The sequence below is a fragment of the Neopsephotus bourkii genome, unplaced genomic scaffold (genome assembly GCF_033783945.1).
Source record: "Neopsephotus bourkii isolate Nb327-2 ecotype Australia unplaced genomic scaffold, CSIRO-AGI_Nbou_v1 NB_1308, whole genome shotgun sequence".
Lineage (NCBI taxonomy): Eukaryota > Metazoa > Chordata > Aves > Psittaciformes > Psittacidae > Neopsephotus > Neopsephotus bourkii.
Window position 1 is genome coordinate 610598 of NW_026901790.1, and position 25355 is coordinate 635952.

The window sequence follows — 25355 nt, forward strand, 5'->3', positions numbered from 1 at the left end:
TAAAGCCACAGCTACACATTATTACTGATGGGAGGCACAGCCAAATTATGAGTCTACATTTAATTTATAAAGATAAAATAAGAAAGCAGCACAGTGTAAGTGCATATTTGAATTCTGATAACGGCTGATTTAACTGATGAGGGTATCATAGGCAAAGGAATAATGACTGCAAAGCTGCTTTGGCAGAACACAATAGCCAAAAAAGGAACAAATGATAAAGAACAGGTTGTGAGTTACCAAAAGACAGACCCATCAGCTTGCAGCAGATGTTTATCTGCTGTAGATGTTTATGTAAGTGTAATTTTCTACAGCACTATTACCTTGGAATATCTTTATTATTTCTTTTGGTTTAGCCTCCCATTTACCATGAGTCTTTACACAGGTTTGGTACTACCTCTGTCTTCAAACACTGCTGAAACCAAATCATGCAATAAGAGCCACAAACACACAAATCCAAACCCAGTAAAATCCAAGCAACTTCACCACATTTTAGCATTGTATTTCTGGGTAGCCTGGGATGAACTGTGCCACATTATAAAGCCACACAAGAACCACAGTACATCCTGGCTGCTTTGCGAGTAAGCAGGATGTAGGGTTCTTGCTTGAGTAGTTCCCCCCCTCCCCACCTCTCCTTTGGGACAGCAGACACACAATCCATCAAATTAAGTTTGCAGCAGATGCTGACTATGCTCAAGCACATCTGGCCACGTGCCACGTTCAGCCAGGGGCCAGAGAGCTGATACACCATGGCATGTGCCCAAGCTATCCAGAGCTTGTGGCTCAGAGCAGGGTCACCGCCAGAGCACGGGGTGCAGGCAGAAGACCCACAACCTTGGGCAGGAGTGCACAGAGAGGGGGCTTCCCATAGATCAGGCCTCATATAAGTGGACGTGGAAGGGTTTGTAGAGCCCTGTGTTGTACTTGACCCTTTGACTCAAGCCCACTGCTGCCAAAAGGGACAGGGAAAACTCCGCAGCTCTTTGGAGAGAATTACAGACTGTGCTAGCTTGAGAATTAAATGCTTCAGCTTTCACCTGTGGGCAATTTTTGCAAAATAAATATAGGTAGATAGGCATCAACTCACTTAAAAGTCCCTTGCAAATGAAACCATGCTTTAGATGAAAGTGAAAATGGAATCTTCCCTCTCTACCCACGTCATACACATTGAAAATACAAACCATGGGCCCCATTTGTTTCAGAAGAAAAGAACATCCTGATACTTCGTCTACCTGCATCCTTCCCTCCTACCCTTTAGGCCATCCTTCACATCCACAAGAGCTTCCTCGCTTTTTCCAATGGCCACCACACCTACCTGTGTGACAAGGTGACTTGCCATTTGCTGCTGTGGCTGTTGAACCTGCTGAGGCTGCTGGGATGAAGGCTGCTGCTGAGACTGTCCCACCATCTGGCTCCTCATCGTCTGCTGGCCACTGGGAGGATTGTATATTGCCGGTGTCCCATCAGGATTTACAAAGGGTTGACCTGAAACAGAGCACCCTGCCTTTGCTCAGCACCTTTAAGGATGTTTTCTGTATGAAAGCATACAACCTTGCTTTAGCTGATGGCTGTTTAGCTGACCTGCTACACCAGTACTCATCACTCTCAATGCTCCATTATAGGATCAGCCATCCTTTCTTTTTCATTTGCAGACAATGCAGGCAGCAGATACCTGTGTTGGCAGTATGACTTCCCAAGGAATGGGTGGCAGGTTATCATGGCTATGAGTCAAATGCAATGGTTACTTGGAGTCATTCAATGATGAATCAATTAATGCTAAAATTGAACTCTGAATCAAACACTGGAGGTAGAGAACCTTTCATTGCCATGCAATAGCACTCGAATGTGCACAACTACTCCTGATACATTATAGGTTGTAATGAAAGGAAAAAAAACCCAAACCCATCCTCATTACTAATTGATTTACACATTCTAATGACATAGTGCTGTAGTTTTGAGAGCTGTGCCCTGTGTAATTAAAGGAGGCAGCACTGGATGTTATCAAGGAAGCAACACTTAGGCTGTCTTTGAAAATCTCTTATATATAGCCAAAGTTCTACTAAGATGCTGAACTTTTCTTGCTTGAAGTATTTCAGCTGGGCAAGAGCAATGTTTGTGGAAATATAAGCAAATTTATCCAAGTCATTGTCTTATGAACAAAAAATAAATGGTATTTTTCTGTAAGGAAAATGTTTTCCATGACCTCAGTTCTCTTCCATCATAAATTGGTAAATCAAAGGAATGACAGATGTTTCCTTGGGAAGAAGGAGTTTTAGCAGTGATAACATGTAATGCAGGTAACTAAAGTATGAATATTTGAGAGAAAATGGGGGATCTGGAGGAATTTGGTGCCTGAGAGCAACAGTGAATTAATGAATTTCTGGTCTGTACATCACAAGCATTTCTACTTGTTCTAGGTACTCCTCAGCCTTTCGGTTCCTCCCTCTTATTAACCGAGGTCAGGAACATACAAGGAGCGCTGGCTAAAGAAACCCTGCTCTCTCTCTAAAGCATTAAGACTTTCCGGATGAATTCTTATTATACTGGGCACATCTCACACTGAGAAAGGTTATCATTGGAGTGAATGGAAGCAAAGCCCAGAGCAGTTCTGCCCACCAGCTGACTTCATGCTGTGAATATACTGGGTGACAATGGCATAGACTCCCTAGATTTGGGAGTCTCAGGCTCTAGAAGTACTTTAGGAGGCTGGGGAAGTCAGACTGCGTGAGCAGAATAACAGGCTCCCAAAACCTGTGCCAGATGCTCAAGGGAAACTGTAAAGATCACTTCCTGTCTCTCAATGAAGGATGGCAGAATTGAAAGAGAAAAGGTCTAGAAACGCTTTTAGAAATGAAAAAAATGGCCTTTTATGAAGAAACCTTGAAATACAAAATGGAAAGGAAAGATCATAGGGTAACAGGGAAGGCATTTGTAAGTTAGGAACTGTGGCCCAGAGAGAAGGACACAGACTGCGATGTCTTTTAAAGGAGTAAGAATGAAATGTAAATGCTCTTAAATTGTCAAAGGGGTCAAGTCAGAGAATGTGGCAACAAGAATCCTTTAAAGGGTAAACCAGACTGCTGAAGTGGGTGAAACAGAGTAAAACAGCACAGCCACATAAATGGTGTTTGCCCACAGCAAGCAAAAAGTATCCTCATCTGGGGAAGGAGAAGTGTAAAGCAGAAGAGAGGAAACAAAGGGAACTGTAGGTATGGAAAAGAAAGTGTGGATTGCCACCACCTGAGGAGGAGCTGAGAGGTATAATCAGAGCAGGGACATCCAGCATGTGGATGCCATTAGGGGCTTGCAGAGTCAAGTGACTATGCAGTGTGAAAGGAAGCAAGGACCTTTAAAGGACATGGTACTATGATCAAAAGAGAGAAAAAGACTGGAAGTAGCCACTCTGCACAAAGAGAAGAAAGAGCTAAAGAATGGTGTTACATAGGGAAAGAAAATCTATTCATTACAGGAAACAAAGCTCCCTTTCCCTTTTCTTTAAACTGTCTTCTCTTCAGCTATGTTTTTGACAGCATCCATCACTTTGATAGTTGAGCACAGCATCCAGCAATCTAAGCCTCCTCCCTATGGAGCTTCTTTTGTAGTGTTACCCTAATAAGATGCAAAGATTCTGAGCCCAAAGAGTGGCAAATCTGCAGCATGTATTTCACTGCATGTTAAAACCACAGCAGACACTGCAGTACACCCTGACTTCTAGCACAGGTAGCAGGGTGAAGCTATACGTCTGAGACAAGAATTCCAATTCCAGAACTGTTCCCTCCATTGTCTTTACCATGTATGTATTTACAAGGGAGCTATAGAAACAAAACGGAGTCTGAAAGAAACACAGAGTTCTGTTTACATGAAAACCAGTTGCTCCCTGAATGTTAAACGTACTAATGCACATGGATCTCCCCATGATGCCTCTGCAGACAATGAGGCACGCTAGGAGGGAAGACAAGGTGTTCTGGTCTAGTGACAGCACTGAAGGGCACTATACCTATAGCAGAAAGAGATTTCCTAGGTACCAGGGCAAAATATGAGCTAGCTGCTGCAAATTGCTAAATGGACAGTTCTATCACCTGCATTATGGATGACTTGTGTGTGGAAGTGGACCACATAGCATGCAGAATGCTGTCTTCTGTATTGACCAAGGAATTCCAGTGTTAATAGACAGAACTGTCAACTTCCAAACCAACAGTAAGGATGGGTTTTGTCTTATGCCCATTTCCTACTCTGTCCTCTCTGCCAAGTGTTTAAGGAATGCCCCAAATCCCCATTTATGCTGACTGTATTAGGCTCTCATGTCAATACTATAATAGCTTGACAAAAGCACATGTAAGTAGTAAAAGCTTTAAAAAAGGCACTAATTTGAGCAAGTTACTAAGTCACCTCTCTGGAAAGAATGTATCACATTGGAATCTAAGCAAACAACTACTAATGCCTGATTTTATATATGCTGATGGATATTGATCAGCCCCAGATACTACTGTCTCTAACTGTCTGTGGAGAGCTTGTTTGAATAGATTGTCAAGGCTATGTTTTTCTCAAATGTTGCAATTTTCAGGTTTTTTTGACTCTATTCTGACCAAAAAGAAAAGTATTTTTAGCATGAGCTTTATGTATTTGCACCAAAACACTGGAACACAGGGGCATAAGAGACATAAAATACTGGCTAGAAGCAAAAATCTCCACATAAAAAGCTCCTGAATGCTCCATTAAAGACTTGGAAAAACTAGTTTGGAGTTCACTCTCAGCTCCCAATATAACAGAACACATACTTCACTGTAGGCTTTGTTATTTTAAACCTGGCACAACTCAGCTAAGGTTGACAGCACAGCTAATCATAGTCGCTGAAATAACCCAAATCACTGCAGAACCATCACGGTCTCAACCTCCCTGAGCCTTTGTAATCTTACAATCATAGAACAGTTAGGGTTGGAAAGGACCTTAAGATCATCCAGTTCCAATCCCCTGCCATGGGCAGGGACACCTCACACTAAACCATCTCACCCAAGGCTCTGTCCAACCTGGCCTCGAACACCACCAGGGATGGAGCATTCACAGCTTCCCTGGGCAACACATTCCAGTGCCTCAACACCCCTCCAGTAAAGAATTTCTTCCTTACATCTAATCTATATCTAATCTTGCAAAGTACAACACTGAGGGGAGTAATAGCGGAATGCAACCTGGACTTCATCTGGACCAAGGAGGTACCAAATTGCCTTTATCTTCCACCAAGCACTCCAGTTCAAGCTGAATAGTGCTGGGTGACTCCAAGTGCCTCACTTGTGTGCCAGAACGCTGCCAACTACCAGGAATTGCAGAGGTTACAACTTTCTTTCAGTAGAAAATTTCCAGTTTCAATACAATGGCTAATCACAGAGCTCACAACAAAATTAACTCTGATGTGCTAATTCAAACGCAGCCTTTTAAGCCTTTTGAAATGCTGCTGTCAAGCACAATGTCTAAGACTTTGACATCGTTGTTTCGGTTGCATCGAATCTCAGCATGCTTGGCATGGAAAAGTATTTGTTGTTACTGAAATTAATAGAATCTCAGAGGATTCACAGCCAAGGAGTACTGGGACTTTACGAGATGAATATCCTCTCTGGAACTGCACAAGTGTGCTTTGTATCACTTCCTACTTGCCATGCCACAACAGCCTCACAAAGCCAACCCAGCTTTGCCTGCGGATTTGAGAAACACCCTGCCAAATGTCACTTCCATGTGTATGTGCTTCCTCATAAAGCGTCTCAAGGAAAGTATCTCCAGAAACAAGAGATCTGCCTACTCCCTAAATTACACTGGAAACACCAAAGAGCAGCATCAGGCAGGAGAGCATTGTACTGACCTGTGTGCGGGTTCAGAAGGATGCTGCCAGGCGGTATCCCTGCAGCTTCAAGTGGAAGAATGATATAGCTGGTGTTACTGGGGGCCACCTGGCCACTCATCCCATTCTCAGGGTAGGACACGCTGCCTGAAGAGCTGGCCGTCACCCCGGGGACAAGAGATGCACTTTGGAGAGGCTGATGTAACCGTGACAGTGACCCTGAGGAGCCAGCGCTGCTGGAAGACTCTGAGCCTAACAGAGAGACACAAACACGGCAGAGGGGTTACAAGGGACCGCAGTCCCCATCAGACATGAGGACAGCGCTCACTGGCTGCAAATGCAAGCACTGGTCCATGCCTAGCATGCAGGAGTGGGGCTCTCACTCCCTGTTGAGCTCAGCATCCAGTGGCATTCCTATAGTTCAGAGACCTCCCTCCTCCAACAACTGCTTACCCCCAGCCAATAAATAGCTTTATCAAACAACGCAAAGCAGTCAGTATGTATTTATCATTTAGCAATATTGGTTCATAAGGTATAAAAAGGTATGAAAACTATAAATATAAAAGGTATATTTATATAAGGTATATATAAAAGGTATAAAACCACTATATACAGGTATAAAACCTAAACATGTTGTTTGTGAATGAAAGAAAAACCTACACAAGAGCAAACAGAACATTTTCTGTAAAGAAAAACAAAACAAAAACCCAACCCAGCAATAGCAATTGTCAGACAAGTAGCACAGAGGCTGTGCCATATGTATATTAACTTAAACCTACCTAAGACTTTAGTCACTTGGGTGTTTCAGCACCTAGCCTATTAAAACGGCTCAGTCAAGACGAATGAAATGTGCTAAAACACATTCCTGCCTTAAAGGATGGGGAGATGCATTATTTGAAACAACAAATACTATTTCCAAACTTTGGGGCTTTTGCTTGATTAGATTTCAGTTTGCTTCATGTAAAAATGACAAGGATCTCGGAGAGCATAAGGCTCAGGTGAACAGCTTCCCTAAAGCAGCATGTTAGGACAAAGACAAGGGAGGTATGAAAGCAAATACCCCTATGGATGCTTCCTCCCAAAAATAAAGTATATTTTAATTGCAACTTCTGTTATTTTACTTCTCTGCACTGCCTGTGCATCTTACAATAATTACTAACCTCCTTAGTGCCTTTCTGAGGGGCATACTCAAAGAAAGAACCCAGACTCAGGTTATAGCAAACATTTTAAAGAGCAAGGTACATCCTTAATATTAGGGATACTACAGGAGGACTGCAGTGGATTGCTTAGAGCCTTGGATTCGTTTTCAGTAAAATCCATATTGAAATTGATTTGCTGCTTCATAATTAGATCAGAATAGGTTTCCTCTGAAGAAATCGTACCAGCATCCTGTTACTTATCAGAGGGTCTTTCCACAGACTAATGTGGATTATTGCGTAAAACACGTTTTTATCCATCTTCTTTAAACTATATACTCATATGGCAGCTACTATACACAGTGCCTTACTTGCCATCAACAGGAGCTTAAATCTGCTCCTCCGGTACCTAACTGAGAAATCGGCAGAGATTTTAGATGAAATGCTTAATTCTTATATACACACATCAAAGTTGTATTATTTGCTGTATTTTTCCCCCTCCTTGTAGACTGAGACTGGGGAGTTAGAGAGATTATTCCTGCAGGAATAGTTTTATTTATTGGATCATTTCAGATTCCAGTGTTTCTACAAATTGCAGAGATCTTCCTGGTGGTCATCCTCACCAAGCTGCAAGCAGTATCTGCCATCTCCCTTGCTTCTTTGCGTTCTTGCTTTACTTTCTCCTCTCTTCCATCACCTATTGAATTCAATCGGTTAGAAGGCTAACTGGAGATGCAGGAGGGGTGATGAGATTTCATAATCCCTTTTTTCCTAAGCATGTATGCAGTATGAAGCCCAAGTTCAGACTTTTCTCTCCCCATTTTGTGCTATTCTGGAGAATGCCGCGAGCATAAAAGCACATTGGAGATCTGACATTCAACTGTTTGGTACTTCTCCCCTTTTCAGCTGTTTTCAGGGCAGAATCGTGGATTGATCTTTATCAGCTTCTGAATGTTAAAAGCCAAAGGACTGCAATGAATTCAGATGTACCCATCAAATGGTAGACAGAAGCAGTGGAAAAACCTCTGGAGCTATGGCTCCTCCTTGGCCAACACAAGAGCTTTGAGATGTCTGCCTTAAAATAGAGATCTGTTTTCCTATGTCAGTAGATCAAGGTGGTGATTTTGATAGACCCCAAATAAGACACAAATCCAGATCAGCAATTTTCTGAATATAAAAGAAAAATCCCAGGAATTACTACTTAACCAATTTTGCCCTCATTTATCATGTATAAGAATGGTCTATTTTCATTTTTTTCCACCAATACAACTTATTTCCTATCACTTTAAGTCCATACATATTAAGCCAAGTAAATTCCAAGAGTAATGTTTAGAAATTAACACCAATTCATCTTGTCTTTGTAGCTCTGATTAGCTGCTTTCACAGTGTCTAAACGTGGAATAAGAAATCACCACATAATGAATCCTGTACTGTAGCAAATGAAAAAAAGAGTGAACTATTTGACTTTATTCAGATTCACATTAAGAGATGTCTTGCTAAAGACTTCTGAAAGGAACTTGGGCTAAATGAGATTTTTGTCCCCATTACACAACCCAACTTCTTTTCCAGTATGTAATGATGGCTACTTCTAGATTCTTCTATAGTTTTCTTGCTGCCTCACAGCTGACATAATAATAACCTTTATATTTTCATCACTTTCCATTGCTCTAAAGTATTAAGAGATACAGCAGTTAAAAAGAGTGATAGAAGAAAAAGTGACAGAAAAATCACCACAAGCACTTAGTAGTTGAGAGGGTTCTTGGAGGGAAGATCACGGAGGTACCATTAACTTCCCCATAATCTGACTGCCAGTGAGTGATGTGCCATATCTTGCTCTATTTTCTTTGGGACAGCATTCAGTATCTGATGACTCTGCTCATCCCACCTTCCGTGCCTGAGGTATTTCCTTTCTTATCAACTGGACTCTCAAAATCTACCCACTACTTGTTCCAGACAGTCAATTTTTCAGGACAGTAGAGCACTGACAACTTCTGCAAATAATTCTTGTTTTAGATACAGTTTCTTGGCTTAGGAATATTTAATTATTACTTTTGTAAGGCACTTGCATTTCTGTGTATTACAGTGTACATAGTTTTTAAGATAATGGTACCTGCTCATGTGAATACAATCATTTCTCTGCAAGTTGCACCTCTAAGAATAGGATTGATGCACAGAGTATGACTGGAAGCAGTTGCCTTGGGTTTTATTGCCCATACATCAACATTCCTAGAGTGTCTCTGACTCACAAGATCCATCGGACTAATGCTAAAAGGGTTAATGTATTGCAATGCCTGTGTATAATGGTCCTTCCCCAAAAGGAGTGCCAATGAACATCTAACAGGAGAGATTAGACTGGGGCTCCAATTACTTGGAGCCCCTCCAAGGAAGTTAATGATCCCTACAGATCTGTATCAACACAGCTAATACCCCAGTGCAGACGGCTTTTGGTAAATGGGGAGGAAAGGCACTAACTCCAACAGACATACATTCCACTGAATGGAAAATGCATTAAGAGAAGCTAAAGATGCAATAGTTACATCTTTTGAGTCTTCCATCAATTAAACAGATGTGTAGATACTCAGAGGACGTTTCTTTGAAACACATCATGTCTTCCATCCTAATAATGTGTATTAAAACCTGTTATGTACCACTGACAGTAACATGGTAGTTGATGAGCTAGATTTTCTCTTATGGGTGTGTTAGAGACATTTTTTATGCCTATAGGGACATCTATTTCACTTGCCCCTCAACATGCTTAGTCAGCCCTGGAAAGTCTACTATATTACTGCAAGTCTAAATTAACCAAGGTTTTTTATCACGCCCTAAATTGTAGTGTATGCAATCTGATTGCAATTTGTTAAATTATTAAGACTCCACTCAATATTGAATTATGGCTCAAAACATCTCTGCATACCTACTAAGCTTCAGAGTAACAAAGATGACTTTATTTGCACTATATAGTCTGTGATTTGCAGTGGAATAAGGCTTTCTAAACCATCAACAGGTGCAGGAAAGCAACCATCAGAACCAGTCAGATAACTATGTAATGGGTTTCAAACAGCCACATTTGTGAAGTTTGCAAGAATGAAATAACATCATTCCTTTGCTAAGCTCTAATTCCCATGCAGCTGCATGCAATTAAAGTCTAAGACTAATTGACACCACTGCACTCCACCACAGGAAACAGCACGTTCTGTGATCAGTCTTTGCCTAAGGGGAGGCTAACATGTTTCTGTGCCTCAGTTTGTTTGCCTGCTATGTACCATCAATTAGATTTATCAGACATTAAGGTTAAGGGCAGAACGTTTAGTTTTGGTAAAAATATTAAAAATTGACTCTAATGCTGATATTGCATTGCTGGATATACTCTAAGGCAGCTGTGCACCATCTGTGAGAAGCCTGAAAGGTTTAATACTCCCATGCTCAAGAAGGATGTTTGTCAATGCTTCTGGATGACTGTCACGTATGCAGAATAGCTTTCACATTTCAAATGTTCACATTTTCCATCATTCAGCCAGTGAAGAACGTTTTGACCTACTCATGACTTCAGACTGATTTCATACATACGATATGCAACATAAAAATGTGTTAAATTTATTGCTGTGAATCATAAAGCCCTTCAGAGATCAGACTTAATACTTTCTGCAGAGGAGCACAAGGGCAGTATTGGTGCTTACCAGGTTCTGCCACGCTACCAGGGCAGCATGGCTAACATTTGTAGCTACACCTCTGCAACCCCATTTCAGTCGCTATAGTAAAAACAACAGAAAATAAACAAGATCCTCCAAAATAAAAACATGATCAAGCTTTAAACATGCAGTGAGCCTGGGGACATCCAGTGCTGCCTATGACCAGAATACAGAGTAATGAAGATCGAATGCAAAACATGCACCCTGAAGTATCGCTTGGTACCTAATGTACCTTAGAAAACATATGCAAACAGCATGTGGGGGCTCTGACAGCTCTGAATGCACTCAGCATTTGTCAGTAAAGAGAGAACACTTTATTATCAAGACATATTTCCCCATTATTTTTTGAACAGTCATTCTTAATCTGCTTTAATGTCATTCAATAATATTTTAGAGAGAAGGACAGAAATAGTGATTCAGCTATTATTTCCTATGACTTTCCTCAGGCTGATGGACAGGTTGACTGAATGAAGCCCCCATTATCTAAGAGGACAGGGTCAGCAACCTCCTGCACCACTAAGACACACAAAGGTCTATAGGGCTGGATGCGATCCATCCAAGGGTGCTGAAGGAGCTGGTGGAAGTGCTCACCAAACCGCTTTCCATCATTTATCAGCAGTGCTGGCTATCCAGGAATGTCCCATTCAGTTAAGGGTTTCATTCACCCATCTAACCTAAACGATTTTATGGTTCTATAAAATTTTAAACTATGTTCAAGATACAGAGGTCCAAAATGTAGTTGCCAAGTAAAAAGCTTTATCAATTTATCCTTAAAAATAAAGCATCCCTTCCATTGCATCCTGAATTATGGCAAACAGCTACTGTACAGTTTTGGGAACAGAAGTGAAATCTGACCAACCCAGGTTTGATAAACTGGATTTAAATGAAATACTGTCCATAAAACACTCTCAAGCTGGAAAAGTACTAAGTGCTAAGTATTGATTACCACTTGTCCTGTACTATATGTATCAAATGAACCAAACTGATGGAATCATCTGATGGGCTCGTTATTTATTATGCACTTCTACACATAAATATAATGAGTAGCTTAATGGCATGGCTTGAAGTTACTTTGATCTAAGCCCTGTGACTCACTCCTATGTTAATGGACCCATGCAGTTAATGCAAATAAATGCAGAATTCCCACCACGTTCCCAGTCTCCTTAAACGGTGCTTTCATTTAATGGGAACTAAACAAGAAAACTGAGAGATGAGGGGACCTCTGTGAGCCCAGCGCTGCTGCCTGCTCCCACCACAGCACACTGCCTCACCCACCAGCAGCAAGGGAGAGGCTGTATGTACTACAAGATCCAGCTGGTCTGAATTTTAGCAACGACAACAAAATGTTCTTGGATTTCTCATCAGATACATGACATTTAATTCCGCACGATTCAAAAAGCTTAATAAACAGGTTATTAAATCTGTGCTTTGTCTGAAGGGAGTGCCACCTTTTCAGGCTACAAGTGAAGACAGTGATCAAACAGACATGCATGTGCTCTGCTCCTGGAAAAGCCTAACACACCGATGATCTGCAAACCTCAGGCATCAGTTTTCTTCTTGATGCCTAAAAACCTCAGTACCAAGTACCCAGGTAGCTGTGCACATAGATGGGCATACAGACACACACATCTGCTAGGCACAGGGAATGCAACTATTCATGTACTCCACCATCTAGTCAAACAATAGGGACTGGACTCGATGATCTCTGAAGGTCCCTTCCAACCCAAAGCATTCTGTGATACACCACACTTAAGCAAGCAGCAGTACAGCCATTCATCACCGCACAAGTAGCACTGTGAACCCAATACAGTACTAGCTACCTGTTTTAGACAGTTTGCCGGTACTTCTGTTACTTGATGAGCTATCTCCTCTTGTCAGGACGGTTATCCCACCAAAACTGGCTGTCTTTGTTATGGCTGGCTTCAAGTTTCGATTTGAGCTGTCCGAGTCTGTGCTGCTCCATGGTCTCTGGTGGTCTGCCCACTTCAGTTCGTTCTCTGTACTGCTCTGTCGACTGCCAGATGTCTTCCCCATGCTGTCCCTGTTACCCCTACAGACACCAGGAAACAAAGGTTTATACACCAATAAAACCGTATCAGGGCAAAGCGTATCCTTGGGTACCGTGCAGTGAGGCTAATAAATACTCTGCATTTAAAAAAGCATGCCTGAAATAGGGCATCTAACTCCTGTACCCACCTGCCTTCAGCAAGTGAACACTGCTATACCCTTTTACATGCTTACACGCTTACAACTGCTTCCCCTCTGCGTACACCCTAAGAGGACTCCACTGCATGGGGCTGATGCAGCATTGCTGTTGCTATAATATTTTTCTCACTAACTTCACCCACCCTGTACCCTTTGTCTTCACATCCATCCCCCTTGTTTCTATCACACCCTGTGTGATACTTATCACACTCATCATCTGCTCTGTAAAGTTATCCAAAGCCTTCCCCTAACCATGTGTCTTCCCAGTGTGACCCCAAACTGGCCTGTGCTAATGCTCCACTTAGAGATCCACCATTTGGATGGGTTTTCTGCTTTTTGTTCCTCTGCATGCAGCAGCTGCAAAGATCTCTGGGTGGAGACTGTCCTTGTACAGCCAGTGTACTGTGAGTAACACGTGGAGGTTCCATGCTTGCAATGTGCTGCTGGGATAAAACCAGCATGCCTACCACAGCTTAGTGCTCCACCACTGTTAGCCCAAGTGATGTTAATACTGGCTTTAGGATGGCTTTTAGAAGACTGGAGAACCTGCCAAGCTCTGTCACTTGGGACACGAAGGAGCAGCGTATCAGAGATGGGATCAGGCTGGCACATTCCTTGCCTGTGACCAGAGCCCGTCACAGATGGGATCAGCAGTATTAACCTGGTGACCTTTGCTAGACCCAGGCAGTAGGGAAGAGAAACAGCACAAAAGCAGCTACACAAAAAAAATAAAGGAAAAATCTTTTTAAAATAAATTGTCCTCAAAATTTCACTGGAAAATAAAAAAAAAAAACAACCCAAACCAAACTATATTATTTCCAGTCTCTGTCATTCTTGTGCTCAGAAATTAACAATGCTCTTAGATCCTAGTGGAAAAGAGAAACAATGCTTCTGTATCCCAGCTGTCAGTGGTTTGGGGTTACACAAAATTCCTTTCTGTTCCCCAGACCCAAGCAGGTACTGGTTATTAAGAGTGTATGTGTATAAGATGGCTCCTTAATCCTGCACCCTCAATCCAAGACTCAGGTCACCAAGGCTAGCCCAAAAAAAGCATGGAGAAGAGCTTTTCTGCCTGCTACCTGTGGCCAGCATGAGTTCTCCATGAAAACATGGACTGGCTCCTGCTAACTCCCTGTGGTTTGGGACACAATTTGGGATACAGGACACATCTGAGTGCTCTCTGGGCAGAAGGAATTGAGTCTGGAGTACAAAGTTCACAGAGAAAGCAGTTCAAAACACTGCTGCTTTAGAGAAGGGAACTTCTTGCTTTTATTTCAGCTTTTAATAAACCAATGAAAGGAGGAAATTTCAGCCTGGGCACTGGTCTGTGCAACGTGCCTGTTGTATAGACTAGAGCAAAATGAACTTCCACTAGTCACGGTCACCCCCAGGCTGTGGCAGCCAAGCAGCTGAAACCCCCATATGGCTCCTGAGCCAAAGACGTGTAAAATCCAAGGAAAGGGTCTTGTGAGCTCCCCATTCACAGAGTGTGGGCCAGAATTCTGTTGTCCATTCTTCTTTCCATCCATCAAACTGACATACCCCCACCTGTCTGAGCCTCCCTCGGCGAGGACACAGAATCATGAGTGAGAGTTACTGGGAATTGGATATTAAATAAAGCCATACAAACCTAAAAAGCTGTCTTTTCTTATGGGTATCATTGCATATGCTATTGTCTTCCAACAGCCTACTGAAAAACGAAAAGAAAGATTATGGTAACAGACATGGCAATTCAAATTGATCTTATCTGTAAAGCTGTATTTCATTTCTAGCATCATCTTCCAACTTGTGCTAGATTCATAGCTTAAACAACCAAGGCTAAAATTGCACACCCCATAAGTGTGCACAGTCAACTGAACACAGACATGTTAGCCAGGGAGGCTGAAGGCCATTTAATATATCCTGCTATGGAGCAAGGTAATGCTCAGAAGCCAAGAAACCATACATCTACATCCAAAACACAATTCATTAAACTATCACCCATTCAGAACATAAAAAATAATGCAAACCAGCAAAATAGTGCATTTATCATCTTAAGCACTTGTTAAGTCACTTGGAAACCTCTGCAGCTGAGAAATGCTCAGGTTCTCGGATGAAAAAGAAAGGCAAAGCACTTAAACACATACTGCTGCTCACGTGCATGGAGCTCAGTACACGTGTAAGTGCTTCACCTGGCCAAAGGCTGTAAGGCATGCAGCAAGAAAAAGCAGTGTTCTGAGGAAGGCAGCTGAAGCCTTCCTCTTGACAATGAGAGTGCAGGCATTAACAGCAGCCCAGTCTCCAACCTGGCCTTTACTGCTCTCCACTGGGCATGCATCCTCACACCAGCTCACAGGTTCGACCAAAGGAACCACGTGCAAACAGCAGGACTGGCTACATCCTCCTGCAGGCAGGCATGGGATGGAATGCATAAACCAGTGGAGAGCAGGCTAGGAAGTTCCAGGTTCATCCCATAAAGGTCCCCACCTTACCCTCAGCAGTGCAGCATCTGAGCACTTTCCATACTGACATGGGAATGTGAGTAACTGCATCACGCCTCCTGTCCCAGTCTCTCCAGAGAGGGAAAAGGAGGTTTATGGGAGCATCTGCCTTTTACTTTTTGGTTTCTTTTGTTGCAGTTTTGATAAAACATATTTCCATAGTCATGATACAGAAGCAGCAGATGAGGAAATAGCCTTGGCTCTCAGAACAGGAGTTGGTTAGATGATAGTGGCCATTACCTCCTGAGGGCCTTCCCTCATTCCACTTACAGGACTGTCCATCGGAAAAGCTGGTTTATACCATTACTGTGGAGTCATTTCTGTGAGAACAGCCTCACCCACAAATGCATCTGACAGATGTAAGGATGGACAGAGATAGAAATACCATAAAAGATAACCTCCCTTTCTGCAAAGGGGATGCTAAACAGTTCTAAAACCTGCACAGGGCAGACCTAGGCTAGCACTGCTCAAACACTCACCAGTGAAAATCCCAGAGTTTTGGTTAAAATCCTTACTTGCCATAAAGGTACACAATTTCCAAGGTTTTCAACGCAGTTAAGCTAATTTATGGCTGCTATGGACCCAATACTTCACATTTTGTGGATCTTAAACAGTTTCTTCTTCCCTTTAAGTGGATTTATTATAATGAAAAACCCCATCCATAAGAACCACCACGCAGTCACGCAAAGGAGCTGCGTGTCAGGTGTCAGCATTTCATTACTACATAATGACTACAATGCAGCAGGAAAGCAGGTCGGGGGCATTTGGCAACCTTCATGAGCACCAAATGAAATCAGCGCTGCTGCTCAGCCCCACAGGAGAACAGGTTAAACAGCAGAAACACAAGCGTGATGGCTCATACACACCCCCAGCCAGCCACTACCGGAGTGCTTTTTAAAGATCAGTGAGTTAAATGCTAAAAGCACTCCAGAGACAGAGTGGTCACTGGAGATGAAACCTTAGATGGGTTCCCCCTCCCTCCCACAACTGCTTTTTAAACCAAAACGCCCTGTCTTGGGAAAGCAGCAGTAGCTCCTTATCTGCTCAGATACAATCTGCAAGGCAATCTCTTTCCCTCCCCCTCTTAAAGCACAAAAATCACTGCATATAATATGGATTACAAATATGCTTAGTCTCCACATTAAGATAAACAACTCTAGAACTAGAGAGAGATAAAATAATAGAAGAAACAGCTAAATTTAACATAAAAAAAAAGCAAGCTATTTTTTTACCTGTTTTCCACAAAAAGGTTTTCCTGGGAGCAAACTGACTGAAAAATAAAAAAGGCATTGTATCAGACGTTCTAGATATGCTCTGCTGTCCCAATTCCTTCCTTGAGTTTAGAATTACCTCCCCTGTTCAGGCTTAAGGGGATTTCAAATCATGCATCATTTGCATTTGCAGAAGACAAGAGGGGTGGGGGAAAAAAGGTCAAGAATAAGGTCAGGCCAATAAAATAAATTCCATGCATTACAACACATTGCCAACGAGGGGTCTCAGTTTGGAAACAAACTGAAACTGCTCAGTCCTGAGGTCGGAAGAAGGTGGGATGTGCAAAGTACTGGCAATTCAAAGGGGAAAAAGGCTTTTCCTACATAATGAGGCTCCAGTGGTCTGCCCTACCACCTCAAAAGGAGACTGCAGAATAGCACAGAGCTGCAGGTAGGAAGGACAAACAGGAAAGCATGCAGAATTGACAAAGCTCTTCAAAGGGAGAGAAGATACTGCAGTACTGAAAATGCTGTGTGATTTCACATTTTACAGCTGGAGAGGAAACAGTCGTACCCACATTGAGATACAGAATGATGATAATCACGTTAGTAATAATATTAACATCAATAATAGCCTATTTCAAACAAGTTCTCTGCTGGAGGACTTAGATCCTGTGAAAGGTGAAGGGCTCGGAAGAAATAAATCCTATGGGCAACTGCATAACTCTTTTAGCATTACTTGATTTTTTATTTAGAGAAATGAAGCTGTGCTCAATTTCCCATGAATAATTCTCCCTCTTTGATTTTTTCATTTCCCTCCTATTTCATGTTCACTACACAAAGTGCCTCGTAGCTGTCACTGGATTACATCTCCGTGATGTAGAGAAGAAAGAACAATCAGTACTTGCACTGATTTTAAACAAAAGGGAGGAGGGCACCAGGGATCGTGCCCTTTACTTCTGTAACAGCAGGACTCAGCTTGAAGAATAATACAATGGCATCATTAGCCGTGTCAATTTTTAATGGTGTGGGATATGCGAGGATTAGGAACGTTTCTGTTTCAGAAAGGGTGAGCTAATGACCTACTCAGAGAGCACTGGCCAAAACCAGAAGCTCATTCCCAGTGCTCAGCAGATGCATGGGTAACGTTTCCCCTGGGCACCACAGCCAGTGCCATCCCATCTCTTCATACAAGGAGGGAATTTAGCCCTGAGAAGGAAATGTGGTTTCTCATTAAAGCTGTAATTCTCCTGGTCCAGAATCCACACCAGGGAACATCTTACAGCTCAGTGGGCTTCCCAATTGAGCTCTCACCCTAGTAAACACGCAAGGCTCTGGGCAGCATCTGTGGCAAGTGCGTCTCTCCTTAGCACAAAGCCTTCAGATGTGAGGAACAAGTTCTTCATTCCCAGGGACCAAATTCCCACCATCAACAGCAGACCTAGGCTTTCACCCCAGCCTGAGAAGAGACACAAACTCTTCCCTCTAAAACCACTGGAATCCTTGGTACAACTATGACACTGCTTCTTCTCTCATTTTATGTACCTTCCTCACAAGGTTTCATGAACAAGGGTGGCTGTGCAGACTTCAGCACACTTTATGTACCTATGAGCACAGCAAAATCACTCCCTGGGCTTCTATAGCCTCAACTGTGGAACCGCCTTCACTTTGAGGTTCATGATGGACATCTGTGCATTGACTTCACAGCTGTCACATTTCCAGAGCAGCACTATAGCTACTCTTCAAGCAAGTAGTCTCTTGTTAGACCAGAGTACTGGTCTGTGTTCCCACAAAGTCACAAAAGCAAAGGGGCATGCACCTGTCTGGAATTTTTTGCCAAGTTTTTATAGGGATTGGGGCATCAACAGGATAAATATCTAGGATTTATACTTGAATCAAGCAAGTGGAGAGGTCTGCTCCCTTTTCAGTATCTCAATGGGAAGCACTATCAACTGCATTATAGACTTAAAGACAGTGTCCGTAATAACTCCATTTGTCTTCCTGACTAATGTTGATGGCACAGGGCCACAACATCCCTGGAAACTGTATTTCTGTACAGGTGTCAGGCAGAGAAGAGAGGCACTTCTTTATCATATTATTCTTACTGTTAAATATCAGATAGCTAAGCAGCTCTGGGTAGCAACTGAGCTACTACAAGGTCAGGGCTCGCTTTCCTGATCTATAGCATCAACAGAGCTCAATTTAAAGCACCAGGAAAGCTTAAATAGCCGGCAGAGTACCCATGAGAGCTGGAGTCAAAAACATTCTTGAAACACTTGGCTCTTGGATACTCAAAGACACTGAAAACAAACCTACAAAAGGAACAGAGTTTTGCAAGATGACCTGCAAGTTCACCTCCCTGGAGACCTCTGCGGGCACGGCTTCCATTAGGGTGCTCTGGATGACTGTCATTTATGAGATGAGTATTTCACTCTTCCAGTTTCCCAAAACCTTTTAAAGTCTCAACTGGAAAACGCGCATCAGCTCTGGCAGGGCATTAGGTATACTGGGGGTTGCTGCTCTTAGTTTTAATTACATTAACCAACATAGATAACTATTAACATGCAGCAATATCCTGCTCTGGATACCATCAGGTAATCATTTTCACATCAGTTGACAAGATTTGATGGATCTCAGGCTTCCAACTAATGCTTATTGCTTGCTCTGCAACCACGAGCAAAGGCTCTGTACAGTAGTGAGGGGGTTTTAGTACCTATAGGTTTCTGGTACCCAACACAAGGCATGTCTTTGTTTTGTTTCTATTCATTTTAAACCTTCTTCTTCCTAACTTTTTCCTACTAGAAGGATAGGAAAGGCTGAAGCCATGCTTTCAAATATTTCTTTCTTGAAACTCTTTAATCAGAGCATGATAAAGACCCTCAGTGGTTTCTTATGTAGAGGAATCATGATTTTTTTAATCTTAAGGATCTGGCTCTTCAGAATACACTCCTAAGTCAAAACCAGCCATTACAACTAACAAGAAAAAGGAAAAAGCATGTTGTATTTCCTTTAACACATCCCATGCGTGCCATGGGCAATTCCAGCATTTGTGCAAGTTATAAAACATGGTCATTTTTCAGTGAATACACAATGATGACTAGAGAATAGAATTATGAACAGTGGATGGTCCTTACGTGATTCTGGCTCATGAGGTTATACACTGTGTTAACCTTGAAGAATGACATTCCCCCTCACATAATCCAATTGCTAGTCTTTAGAATCAATTTTCTGCTTGCTTAAAAGCCAAACGCAGTGTATCATTTATACACGCATTTGGGATTTTCAGTTAAATCAACAACTTGACTTATCAGACAGGGAAAGAACATCTTTAGATTGTTCTTTGTCTTTCTTGGACAATTACTTTTCAACCTGGTCAAAGCAACTACAGCAGTTCAGACAAGAAGCTTCTCCTTTGCAAGACCCAGGTACTCCAGGTCCTCTGTTCCAGCTCACTTTGTTGTAAAATTCATGAACTGTTGCAAAACGAAGTTTCCAATAAAAAGCACGTTTTAAGAAGGAAGGTTGCAGGTTTTGTAATATAAAGAAACCCTTGAAAATAGCTCTGAGCATAGCAGAGCTCATGCAGTGCTGCTTTACTATTAGCGGCCTGAATAGTTGGAGGAGCGTGTTGTAGACCTTATTTCAATGAGCTGGAATGATCACATTTATTAACTATTTATTTCTTCACCAATTCTTTCATTAAGACATCCCATTAACATGCTTCTCAATCCCTGCCGCTTGTTACGACTCTACACGACAGGAGTCATTAAAACCTCCAGCTCCCCTTCTCAAAATTTATGATAGCCAACACAGCAGATGGAAAGCTTGCCAGGAAGTGTAATTTAAACTAATATCAGACTAATCATCATAAGGACTATCATAATGATGGCATTATTCATGAATGTATTTATTTCATTAAAACCTCCCCACTCAGAAAGGGAGGTATCTGATGCACTAGAGGGCTGCAAACTCAAAGGCAGGACAAGCAAGCCTTCTGTTGGCTGGGATGTGGGGTCTGGGGTAAGGCATTTCTCACAGCACTTGAAACATGCACAGAAGGTTTTGTTGCCATAATCACACTGCCTCTTCCTCCTGAGTTTTATCAGGGATCTGACTCTGGGGTTGGTAGCGTTAATCCAAGGAGTTTTGGGTATCTTGAACACCTTTAGAGAGGGGGTGCTGCGTGCAACATGTTACAACAGTATTCTTGACCTTTGTGGCTACCCTTTGGAGACCTCTCATGCAAGCCCTCTTCATGCATCCTCTAGTTAGAAGTGAAATATCTATAATCCATTTGCTAAGGTTGATAAGCAAGGCACTGATAAAGGCTTGGATACAGCAGTGTAAACAGTATGGAGATAACAAAAGTGCCATGTGATTAATCCCTCATTGCCTCTCTTCCTACATATATAATTTGCAGGATGACAAAATTTAGGTACCTACCTCAGAGAAACCTGGGGAGAACTGGAATGATTAATTATTGCAGAGGGGCTTAAAACTATAAAAAGCCTTACATGCAGTAAGTGGCTACCTATAATAGGAAGCCACTGTGCTCTTTCCTAAAGCTGACAAAGCCACCACCCCAACCACTGTCATCCTCCTAAAAAACACTGCATATCTGGGAGTGCTCCACTCAAAACAGCTCAGCTGAGACATATGTTCCTAATAGTATTCATATAACTTGCTGAAATTCATCACCCTACGATGCTCACTGACACCTGCAATAGCAGAGAGAGAGCTCAATGAGTGGATATGAGAGAGAGAGGGAGAGATATCTAACAGTGCTGATCTTTAGAAGTGCTCACTCCCAGGGCGTTTGACATGCTTGCCACAAACCACACTGTTACTTAGGTCTTGCTGCTTGGAGATACCAACCCAGTGGACCACAACGACCTCCTACTGTAGACAATTAAAATGCTCACTGCTTGCCTGTCTTTAAAACTCAAGTATCTAAAGACAAAACCAGCAGCACTCACATTGTGGAGTGAGTTTCAGCACTGTTCTAGCCACCTCCATTTCCCAGCCTGGCATGTCTAGCTGCTGCTTATGAGAGAAACTCCATTGTATGGGCAACAACTGGCCATCTGGCATTTTTAAACAACATTTTGCCTCATTTGAAGTCTGCTTTAAAACCCAAAGATTTCTTGGGTTTGCACAAGCTCCTTTGCCACCTGTTTCCTGTAGGAAAGTTGCTGTTTCTAGCTTATTAGAAAAAGGCTTTTACAGCCCTTGAACTACCCGGTTAACTCTACCATATATACTGTGACAGTATACACATCAGAGCCCAGTGCTGAAAGCAAAACACGAACTGAAGGACCTCTGCTTTTACTGGAATTGTCTCAGCCAAGGAAGAAAAAATGAGGCTAAAACCATTTTGATGGGGCAAGCTACTTATTAAACAGCAAACTTACTTAAGTCAGACAATGCACACCTTAACACTATACAATGTATTCTGCTAAAGAACTTGGACATGTGCAACTCCGAAGCCAGGGCAAACAGGATATCTAAACCAATACTATTAGACCTGCAACATACGAACAGCTTTCATTTAAATGGACACTGCCAAATATGATTTTCAGGAACAGTTTTAATCAGGTTTATCCCCATATTCCTCTAAGTGGGAGAGCTCCCGCTGAGAAGTGAGATAAAACAGTAAAATGCTGACTCTTTTTTCCCTTTTAGGACCCCATCATTACAATATTACAGCAAACTATGATTTTCTTCCCTTTTCAGGAACAGGAGGTATTGCTCTCTCTATTGTTTTCCTCTCCCTAGCAATATAGCTTCTTGTGCAAGTTCTGATTTGTTTGGTAAAGGCAGGAATTAGAATGCCTGTTTCACTGTATTCCTTTCAAAATAAAATCAATAATGTGACTCTTCCTGATGGCAGTAACCCAGTTCCTTAACTGGTCATTTAAATAAAAACCCCATGCAACTCCACGTTTAACCTCTGGCTTATTTTTGTTCTTAGCATCTTAGCGCTACATCACTGGTCCAAAGAAACGAACCCATGCAAAAAGACACTTAGAAAATCTGATCCAGCTTGAAACATATATTATAGAATCCCAGACTGGTTTGGCTTGGAAGGGACTTTAAAGCTCACCCAGTTCCAATCCCCTGCCATGAGCAGGGACCCCTTCTGCTAGACCAGGTTGCTAGAGCCCCATCCAACAGCCAACCTGGCCTTAGTTTACATGGCCTTGCTTTATTGAGAGTGTCCATTTAAATCACTGCTCTTTGTCTGTCAAAAGAGAAGGCAAACAGAAGGAAACCTAGACCACACAAACATGAACATTCAAAGAAACGGGATAAGCACTCCCCAGACAACATGCTGGGCCTGATCTCTCCTCTACCCTTCTCCCTGCACCGCTCATCACCTCCTTCTCCAGAAGCCAACCTCCACACATCTCAAGCTCCTCTCAGACCCTCTGCGCCAATCTCCCTTCCCTGTCTCCTCCAGCCCCACAGGGCAGGTCCTGCTGCAGTGTTGGTGTTGGAGGGGGGCGAGACTGTCTGACTACCGGCGAAGGGATGGCACTAAAGAGGCAATTAAAACAACTACTCACATCTTGTGCAAATATTCTCTCCCTCACTCTCTGATACTCCTCTTCTCTCTCTTCAATTGATTTACTTCGTCTGTCATCTCTAAATGGAAGAATTCTGTTTTGCTGAGCAGAAAGAAAACCAGGAGGATTATATAAGTTGAGCTGTTAGAAACTGCCGTTAAGTAACTGTCAGCTGAGAATAATAAATGTTCACTCAAACAAACGAAGCATGGAAACAATAGCTGTAGTTCCTGCACGGAGCACCCTGCGAGGATGGGCACCCAAGGGTTTCCAGTCCACACAGCAGCTGGCCAAAACAAGGCTTCCTGCATGGCTTGGGTGGACCCACCATCCTAAAACTGGGTGTTCTCACCCCAAGCCTAAGTGCCTTCGACCACTAAGATTTCTCGACTCTCCTACTGCTGCAAGGAGCAGGAGCAATGGCAGCGCTCGCAATCTGCAGAATCAAGGAAGGGAAGAGGGGAAACTAGGCTGGAAGAGCTAAACTGCAAATCCTAGAAGAAACCCACCAAAGCCTATGTGTAACAAGGAGAAGTCCCAGGTATTCGGCACAACACTTCCAACCATTTCCGCACGGCAAGGAACCTTCAACTTCAGTCTCGTTGGGAAAAGAAGGGCAAAAAGTCTGTGCCTCTCAGGAAATGGCTGTGCCGTGGGAGAGAAGGACCCTCATCAAGAAACACTTGGTTGGCAACTGGGTTTCAATACTGCTCCTTCTCCCCCTGCACCCCAGCTCCCCGTGAGAGAGGTCATGCCACTTTCACGGCTGATGCCCATATTCACCGTGCCCTAGACACGCTTGGGGTTTGTTTTCAAAGGTAACTTGGATGCAGCACAACTGGCGAGGCTGCTCTGTACCACTGGAAGTCAAGGGGAAAAGTTAAAAATGTAAAGGAAAAAGGAAAAAAATCAGTCCTTGGCTGAAAACATGGAGCGTGGCAATGAGAGGCTCAATGGCAGCTCCCTCCACAAGCACAACCTGAGCAAAGAAAGCAGATGCTGTCTTCTTACCTGTGAGAATTCTCTCATAAAAGCAATTGACATAAGAAACCCTTTTTGATTGGTTCTTTTGGTTAATATATTCCACATAGGCAGCTTGCACTGGATGGGAACAGCACAGCACCCGCTTTTCCAGGCAGCATAAACACACTCATTTCCCTGGCACTCCCCTAGTCGTCAGGCTCACCTCAGGTAAGGTCGTGTTATAGCACAGGCAACACAGAGGGGAACGTCTGCCACAGTACATGCACAACAAGCAAGTAAGTTACACAGACAGTAAAAGGTGGTGAGAGCATGGGAGGAGGGAGGGAACTAAAAGACGAAACTGATTTGGGGTCAAAGCTTAATTTAGGATGGGTTTGGGTTTTTTTAAATGAACCTGGCCTCACCATCATGTTTGTTTGGGGGATGCTGATTTTAGTTTATTTCCTCTCTCTGTTTTGGGGCTACATCAGTTTCTCATCAGTCCTTACTGAAATCCATCTCTGCATGGGTACCACAGAAGGAGGAAGCTGCAGGGAGCGGCACAACTGCCATAGTTAGGCGAGACATTGGGAAACGCGACTGACACAGCCTTCCACAGAGCCCGGAGCCGCCGGCATTCCCCCATCCCTTTGGCATGCAGCACATCCTGCGCCAAGCAAACCACCCATGCAAACCCACACACTGCCACGGCTGAAGCGGCCACGCCAGGGCTCAGTGCTACCCATGGTACGGATGCCAAAGGAGGCGGGAAGGGAGCAGGGGAGGAGGAGAGCAACAACAAAAGAACAACAATAACATCAGTCAGCCCACCTTCGAAAACAGAACAAATTGCAGCAACTCTCGAACCGAGAACCAACCTGATTGTCTTCTTTATCAATACTAGAGTTATCTCGCTTCAAGATAAATCGCTTCTGGGATTCTTCACCTTTTTCATCTTTTAAATGTTCAGAAAACCTTTGCTCTGGTCTGCCAGCAAAGTAAAACATAGCAATAAAAAAATCTTTCTTTTGGTTTCGCTTTGATCTTTATTTCTCAGTGCTCTTTTGTTTTGACAGAGGCATTCAGTGCAAAAGCAGTTAACAGTCGCGGTCATGGTGAGACGCTGCCTGTCGCTGTCTGAGGCTGCTGTATCGCTGCTAACTGTTATTGCTATAAATAGCTTTTGTTGTTGTTGTGTAGCAAGGAGCAGGAATCCAAAGTCTCCGTCACTGAAATATTTAGACTCTCCTCACTGTGACTGAAGGACAGGGAAAACAA

General features: G+C 42.9%; 1 protein-coding gene across 18 annotated transcripts in view; it reads right to left on the reverse strand.

Moving 5' to 3' along the window:
- Window positions 1-25355, reverse strand: part of ARPP21 (cAMP regulated phosphoprotein 21) — a 131726-nt gene that overhangs the window by 44901 nt on the left and 61470 nt on the right. For 9 of the 18 annotated variants that reach the window (XM_061366137.1, XM_061366142.1, XM_061366134.1 and 6 more), the window contains exons 10-16: window positions 24956-25064; window positions 23115-23216; window positions 16570-16607; window positions 14488-14547; window positions 12470-12702; window positions 5849-6079; window positions 1313-1482 (exon numbers count right to left, since the gene is read on the reverse strand). In XM_061366137.1, the coding sequence (XP_061222121.1) occupies window positions 1313-1482; window positions 5849-6079; window positions 12470-12702; window positions 14488-14547; window positions 16570-16607; window positions 23115-23216; window positions 24956-25064 (943 nt within the window). The remainder of the gene's footprint in view (window positions 1-1312; window positions 1483-5848; window positions 6080-12469; window positions 12703-14487; window positions 14548-16569; window positions 16608-23114; window positions 23217-24955; window positions 25065-25355) is intronic. The other 9 variants (XM_061366145.1, XM_061366144.1, XM_061366143.1 and 6 more) reach the window with 9 other exon arrangements.